General features: G+C 31.2%; 2 protein-coding genes across 2 annotated transcripts; one reads left to right on the plus strand and one right to left on the minus strand.

Moving 5' to 3' along the window:
- The first annotated feature begins 1,035 nt into the window (after positions 1-1,035).
- LOC126966354 (uncharacterized) lies at positions 1,036-2,924 on the plus strand. Its single transcript, XM_050810352.1, has 5 exons — positions 1,036-1,345; positions 1,797-1,969; positions 2,302-2,412; positions 2,492-2,584; positions 2,663-2,924. The coding sequence occupies exons 1-5, from the start codon at positions 1,259-1,261 to the stop codon at positions 2,865-2,867; spliced, it is 669 nt and encodes a 222-aa protein (XP_050666309.1). The 5' UTR covers positions 1,036-1,258; the 3' UTR covers positions 2,868-2,924.
- LOC126966358 (FUN14 domain-containing protein 1) lies at positions 2,906-6,660 on the minus strand. The gene is made up of 3 exons (XM_050810358.1): positions 6,258-6,660; positions 4,700-4,895; positions 2,906-3,214 (listed from the first exon to the last, which is right to left on the minus strand). Exons 1-3 carry the CDS (start codon positions 6,398-6,400, stop codon positions 3,032-3,034), a joined length of 522 nt encoding a protein of 173 aa, XP_050666315.1. The 5' UTR covers positions 6,401-6,660; the 3' UTR covers positions 2,906-3,031.
- Between the last annotated feature and the right edge of the window lie 1,691 nt (positions 6,661-8,351).

The raw sequence follows: 8,351 nt of genomic DNA on the forward strand, positions 1-8,351 counted from the left end.
CAGGTTTTCGAATGGTGGAATTGACAGATATGAGATTGGCTTTTACACGTACTAAATCGGTTATTGCAGTATTTATATATTATTTCACCAGAAAGTCTCATAAAAATTGGTTCAGTCGTTCCTGAGATTACCCGGAATAAGCAAACAGGCACGTCCTAAACATAAATCTTTAGTATTATTTTTTTTTTATTAAAAAAAGGAGGACAAACGAGCGTACGGGTCGGGTCTCCCGGTGTTAAGCGATCACCGCCGCCCACAGTCTCTTTCAACACCAAAGGAATCACAGGAGCGTTGCCGGCCTTTAAGGAAGGTGTACGCGCTTTTTTTGAAGGTACCCAAGTCGTACCGTCCTGGATGTTTCCAGGGGTTTTCGTCGAGTTTCCGTCGCCGCACACGGAAGTTCGTTTCTCAGCTTTGTAGTACGTGGAAGAAAGATCCTTGAAAACTACACTGTGGAGGACTGCCACACATCCAGATGGTGGGGATGAAATCCTAACTTGTGGCGTGTCGTGCGAAGGTGGAATTCAGCGGCAGGAATCATGTGAAACAGCTCTTCTGAACACTCCCCGTAAGGGCTCTGGTCCTCCACAACACTAGGCCGCTACTTCACACTGGTATTTTGTAAAAGTGTGGTAATTAACCCAGACGATTCTGGCCCGATTGACGTGGGAGAGTCACGATGACGTTATAAGACGGCAGCGTGACTCGCTCTTCTAAAGAGCTCTTAGTCGCCTCTGACTCCGCCTATACTTTTTGCGCCCCTGGGAAACACAGGGCAAAGTGGTTTATATTATTACTCAGAGCCTAGCTCTATAAAATAATCAGTGAGAAATAAAATGGATGTCTAACAACGGTCTTACCTACTTCAAGATTTTTTCCCATAAATGTAACGGGGGTTTTTCTTGTAATCGAGTACATTAAAATCTTCTTTAATTGTATTTTAGTTTGAGCTGATATTCTTGTTTCTAATGCTCTAACTAAAAAAAATTATCAATGACGTTGACGTTTCTTTGTTTACTTTTGTGATCATTTTTAAATGTTTATCTTTTAGTCTGGAGATATTCTAATTTTTTATTAATTAGATATTCTTATTAATTAAAAATTAGATATTATTAATTAGATATTCTAATATTTAATTAAATCATTCTTCTATTAAAAAAATACCTTGGTAAATGACTATAAAATAAAATTTGTTTTAGGCATCAGTCTATTTAAAAAAAATATCAGTTTTTGCACTGAATAACCTACTAAAATAGAAATGGAAACTGATTTACCAAAATCTGCATTAGCTTATTATGTACGATTATACTGCAAAAAAAGAAATTCCCACAAAAGTTCGGAAAAAGTTAGTAACTGTAATAAGTCCTAATACAATGTAGGTAAATAGATTATGGATAATAAACAGCTCAAGTTGTTGGTTATTAAGTGATGGAATTTTTAACATTACCTAAAAAATTTTTATGTCTATTAGATATATTTTACAGAAAATGTTAACAAAATTATTAACAGCCTCTTAGGGCAATCACAATGTTTCATCATTATCAGCCGGAAGACATCCACTGCTGGACAAAGGCCTTCCCCAAAGATTTCCAATCACAATGTTTAGTGACCATGAATACTTGGGCTTTCAAATCCTGAAGTGAAATCTCTTGCATGTTTAATATGAGACCTGGATGTTTATATTTCTATGTAGTGAGGCTATGTAACTTCTAGTACCTTTATATTTTATATGGGGATGGCTAGCTATCCCCAAGCTAATTATTATTTTCGTCTAATATATCTACATCTTTCTATAGCATCATCACCTTCAGGAAGAAGCAACAAAGTCGTGGATAAAATTAGACCCTTCTGAAAAGCAATACTTCATAGAAAAATATGATGAATATCAAAATAATGTTAAAAGTTTTGCTAACAAACTTCGGAGTGCAGTTCCATATCTAAAGGAAAAACATATAGACAATCAAAATGTGTATGTATAGTATTGTTTGGTGATGAAATTATTTAATAAAGGCCCACTTTGCTGTCATTCTTCTCTTCAATCTTATAGCAAAATGAAAAAAATTTATAAAAATTAAAATGGAACTACTAAAAACCCATCAAAAAGTCCTAATTTCTATTATATACTTTTTGTGATTGTGCCTCTAAAGAAAAGTAATTTTCATTTATATTTAAATAAACTACATGCATACTAATGCATTTGTAAATAAAGGGAGCTCTTGGGTTTTATTTGATTCAATTTACTACTTTTTTCTGCATACATTACAACATCTGCTAATTTATCGAGTTATTTACATTTTTCAGAACTGCTATAAATACATTGACAGAATGTAGGCATCACACAACAATAAATGATTCCATTGCTAGTAGCCATGATGTCAACTGTGAAATTACCCAAGATGAACAGCATCATGAGTATGTTGTGTTACCAAATTAATATTATTTAATTTACACAATTTGCCAAGAAAATTAACCAATTTCATTATTATTTCAGGTCTAATGAGAATCAAGCCAATTTGACATCACAATTGAGAAATTTACAAGAAAGTATATATTCAGCGTTGGAACCAACTCCACCAAAAATAATGTTTGTCTAGCCACTATGATTAACTTATTTTATACTTTATATTAATCATTGTTTTTTATGACTTTTAAATTTTTACAGGACTGGTCAACAACTTTTCGAAATAATACAAGAGAATTCAGAAAATCCAGTCACATGGAAATCTCTTTCAGAAGTTCGAAAGCGTAGATTTCATAACGCTGTTTGCAAAATAAAAAGGGCATTTTATTTTGAATACAAAAAATATTTGGAAAGCTTACCAGACGAAAAACTTTACGTGTATTACAAAAATGTTACAGGGACATAATGTATGAATTTTTATGTTTGTATAAAGCCAATAAAACATTGTTATAAGTTAACTAAATATTTTATTTCTTAAAAGGTTAATATTATGGTTACAGATTATATCAACAGCTAAAAGATAATACTTTATTGAGATTAAGTAGTTCAGACTAAGGTTTCTTGAAATTTTTAGTGTCCACAAAGAAGTCCAATTGCCATTCCAGCCATAAAGGATGCTAAAAATACATGTGTTTCAGTAGCATGGTATTGATTATCGCCAGTGAAATTGTTATACCAACGTTTAGCTTTGTATTCTTTTTTCTTTAAAATGTCTTCAGCTTTGTCAATTTTACGGTCTACAAATCTCCCAACCTGTAACAAATACTATAATATGGATTCAAAGGGGCCTTACCAGTTACCAACATATAGCTCATATAGCTTCATATATTATGTAATATCTATTGTGATATTGATTTCTCATTTAATTTTGGATTAGACACTTAGTTTCTGAAATATTTATGTTTATTTTTAAGTGCAGATGATACAAGAGCAGAACTCTGTCACTTGGTGAGTGATTGTATGACATTCCACAGTCATTTTGTGCCGTATGAAATATTGAATAAATGCTGAAAACTACTACCTTTATTTTATTGAGAAAAGAAATAATATCCTTTTCTATAATTTTGAATTTCAATGAAGAGAGGTTTGAATCATAGACAATCAAGTTATTTCTGATTGGCTCTATTCTTTGGTGATGCATAGAGATGAATTTTCTGCATCTTTGACCTCATATATCACAAGGAGTGCTCAGAGTAGTTGTTCCGATTTTAGGAACTGTATAAGACAAGTTTTTTTAGATCACAAAAATTTCACAGCAAACACAGGTATCTTCTGGATGTAGTTGTACATATTGTGTCAAAACAAGTTATGAATAATGTAAATTATAATAGGGGTAAATGTATGAAAGAAGAAGCAAAGCTAAGCAATAAAAAGGTGATGGTAACTGTTTGGTGGTCTCAGCATGGTGTTATTCATTATAGCTTTCTCCAATCTGATCAAGCATTACTGGTAGATGTCTACTGTGCCCAACTCTGAACAATGATAGCAAAACTAGCATTGAAACAGCCCCAACTCATGAATTGATCTTCACCATTATTGTTCCTTGATAAGCTCATACAGCAAGAGAAACCGTTTTAAATCTACAGGAACTGCAATTAGAAACAATTTGTCACCCTATGTATTCACCAGACCTTGCTCCAATGGACTATTTTTTCTTGATTTGGACAATTTTCTATGAGATAAAAAGTTTTCTTCTCAGGAGGCAGTACAAAATGCTTTCACACTTTACTTTGTCAAATCTAGATCACCACAGTTTTATCACAGAGGCATAAATGATCTTTCTATTAGATGGCAGCAATGTATAGATAATAATGGTAATTATTTTGAATAATTAATATGTCAAATTAAAAAATAAATAAATTTAAATTTTTCAGTACTAATAGGCAATTTCATGCTTTAACCCCTAATATATAAAAATTACAGTATTATTCCAGAAACTAAGCTGCAAGTAATAGTATACAAATTAATAGTAACAAAATTATATACATCAATTTTTATACTTGACTGGTATATAAACTCACATATGAAAAATAATATGATTTCATGAAGAAGCAATTCCAAAAAAGAAGCCACCAGCAAAGCCTGTAGAATAATATGAATTATCTTTGACAAATAAAAACACCTGAAACAAAAATATTTTTCAGTTTTCTTTTAGAGAAATAATGACACCAGTCAAGTATAATAAAACAAACATAAATGTTAGCTGACTATTAATATTTATAGTAAAACAGTCCTTACTTTTTCAACCCAGTCAGGAGACTTGCCAGTGGTTTCTTTCTCAATTTTATCAGTTATTTTGTCAACTCTTTTATTTATTTTATCCCAATTGATATCAATATAACCCTTTTGGCTGGCAATATGTAGTAATATAACTCCACTTCCCAATCCTACAGCTGCAACTTTACCTATTTTCATAGTAAGAAATCCTGTGATCCTGTAAATTAAATAAGTAATTAATAATTAAAAGTAAGTAAATAAAAGGCATTTATTTTCTCAAAATTGATCCCTTTAGAATTATTTTTGATGTCATTTCTAATATACTAGATACTACTACCGCTTCAGAAACAAATGGCGTTCTGAGAGAGAAGAAGTGGCGCAAGAAACTCTCCCAGCATTCTTTTTTTGCGCTCAATTTTTTTCAATTTCAATAAAAATATACAATATTGTACAGTCATTTCTATCACTATAAAATAATCACAATCTAATCCCAGGCTGTCTGATCATTTAGATATTCAGCTGTGGAGTAATAGGATTTACAACAGAGCCATTTTTTTATAAAACATTTAAATTTATTTATAGATAATGCCTGAACACTGGCTGGGACTTTATTATAAAAGTGTATACATTTACCCTTAAAGCTATTATGTATCTTACAAAGCCTACTAGAATTAGTTACAAGTAATCCCTAATTCCTAGTGCTATAATAATGAAAATCACTATTAAGAGCAAAAAGGTGACAATTTTAAAAATTAATTTAATAAAATTAGTTTTAAAATATAGTTTAATTCTTAGGTGTAACTTTGTAAGGTAGGTATACCAGTGACAGTGACAATAGTCTAATAATTTTCAAAATGTTTTCTTTAATATTCATCTGTTTAGTATTAAAAAAGTGAACCAATTTGATAAAAATCAACAATTGATAGAAAACAAATAAGAAGTCACATATTCCCTGAAATTACTTTATTTATTATTTAAACTTAACTTCCCAGTTAGTTAATATTCTCAGAAATTCAGTTGTTATCATTTTGCTAGCTATGACAATTTCACCCTTGTACAATATTAACTACCTAAAATACAACTAGCAACATAGATTACATAAATCATGCCAACTCAATGTGGATAAAGTTGTTCAGGATGTTCTTTCTTCCAACTTACTCCAAAAGTTAAGATTAGAGGCTAGTTCAAAATCTGACATGTCAGAGATTAGTTAAAAACAAAGAACTATATTATTACAGTTGGTATGTGGTATTTTAGCCACATTTGTATAATTTGTAGCTTTTATTAAATTAATTTGGGCAGCGCAAGTAGAGATCTTAGGGGGAGTCCATTGTCTAGCAGTGGACATCTTCCGGCTGATAATGATGATTAAATTATCATAAACCACCATACACCCCATTCTACTAATATGTAAGATTCTTAATAAATTAATTTAATATACAGTTACAAATAATGCTCATTCAATATAATATAAACAACTTGGTGATTATAATTCAATGCCAAATTTTTTATCAATTGCATCATACAGTGCATCAGTATAAACAAAGAATTTGGAAGCTATGACTAATAATAATCTTACCATCCTGACGCAGTGCCTAAAATTAGCTGTTTCGTAGCTGATGTTTTTCCAATATCTGATATTGCTTTCTCTATAAAATTTTTCGCATCATCCACTATCTTTTTTGCTTCTTCCGATGGATCATCTATTTTAGGCTTAGCCATTCTTGCGATGGAGGAATTTATGACCTTCTAGTTAATAATTGCCTTACCACGTAAGTTTTGCTTTAGCCCGTCTCACTTGTGTCAATCTGTATTCTGTATATTTACTAGGTACCGCGAATAATGTGGTATGGTAAATTACAAAAATAGGGAAGTGCGACTTGAATTGGTGTTTGAAATTTGAACAGTTTAGGTACTTGCAGTACAAATGTAAATTGACTGAATATTGAAGTTTGAACAATCATGAATCATCAATCAATAACAAATAACAATAAGTAGGTAAATAAGAAATTGAAGGAATGTGAAAAGATACTGTCAAATTGCACTGACAGCGGTTGTCAGATTGTAGACACAGAAATTACCACACTAACAGGGGTTAGTATTGCTAGCAGTAAACGTGTACCTACTTCCGTAAGTATAATGTCTGTCAATCTGAAATAATAAACGCTTGCTGTGTTCTTAACAAATGCGAAGTAAAGTTATAACAAATAGAAAACTTTTTGTCTTGTTACCAATGACGTTCAATACATATAGACAATCGTCATACGAAATCAAAGGCGAATTATGGCACATGCTTAGAATCACATGCCACACCATAATAAGCTTCGACTGCTATGTCTATACATTTCTGCGTTTATTCCAGATGTTTAAATAATATTGGTCAAGCAGCACTGTAAAGATTTTTTCAGTTTAAACTGTGTATTTTGAAATTTGAACCTGATTTGGACATGGTTTTACATTTGTCAGTCTGTCCCTATTTTCCGATCAAGATTTGTGCAGTCAGAGGTTTTTTACGTTTTTAATCAGAAATCACACTCCTATCATAAAGGGGAAAGTTTCTACGTTTATTTATTGGCTTTATTAATAAGTTAAGGTAACTGAGTAGAGAAATTAACACTCAAATATATTTTTTTATTTACATAAAATAAGAAATTAGTCAAACTGGTTATTAAAATGTTAAGTTCCCTGAATTAAATATCTTGTCCAGGGAATCTTTTTGGTATATGTAGGCAGTGTAAGCGGACATCAACGTATATATTATATAGCTTTTGACAAATTTTAAATGTGGTTAAATTGGACTTTTGTGTGTGCGTTAATTTGAATTAATATTCAAAAGATATTTGAAATTTTTTAATGTTAAAAAAGTTTTATCGTACTTTTTGAGTATGTATTTTTAAACGCTTAAATCCTTAATAGTGGTGAAATATAAATATTCTTATTTGGATTGTAAATTTTTTCACATCTCTCTCTTGCTACCAACTACAAATACTATTCCATTATCTTTGTACGGGAAAGCTGAAAAATATTTGAGATGTACATAAATAAGTATCAAGTATCACTAGGTAACGATACTTCCATGATAACGTGTAAATAGCATTAGTATGTAATTGTCAACGTTCTTGTAAGCCGTTGACATTACACAAAATACAATATTACTATTCATTGTTCACTAGGCCTCTAAAAAAAAAAGCGACTATTGCTTTCATTTAACTGTGTCCTTTCATCTGTCCCATTCTGACAAGCTGTTCTTGTTTGGGGACTCGTCAATAATTGTATCATACTTAATGAAAAGATATTCGTTTTATTGAATTACTTACGCTTTTTGCGTATCAATCTTATTTAAATTAAATACCCTTACTGATGATAATTTTTTTGAGTCGTTAATGTATTAATTATGCACTTTTTATAGCAAACTCAGTCTAGTTGAGTGACACGCAGTTGACACCCGACTAAAGAGAGAAGTGTGCCTTGCACACTTTTTCCGTTCCAGACTGCGAATGATATGTCCATATATATATAGAACGTCATTGCTTGTTACCTTTATATATAGGGCAAGTTTGTAGAGGCAAGGAGAATTATCTGTATAAATGAGAAAGTGTTGGTCAAAATGCAATTATAGTTACACAATTTTATTAAAAAAATCTTTTTGTCTCTTGAAAATAAAACAAAAGTA

Source organism: Leptidea sinapis, chromosome 10, assembly GCF_905404315.1.
Source record: "Leptidea sinapis chromosome 10, ilLepSina1.1, whole genome shotgun sequence".
Lineage (NCBI taxonomy): Eukaryota > Metazoa > Arthropoda > Insecta > Lepidoptera > Pieridae > Leptidea > Leptidea sinapis.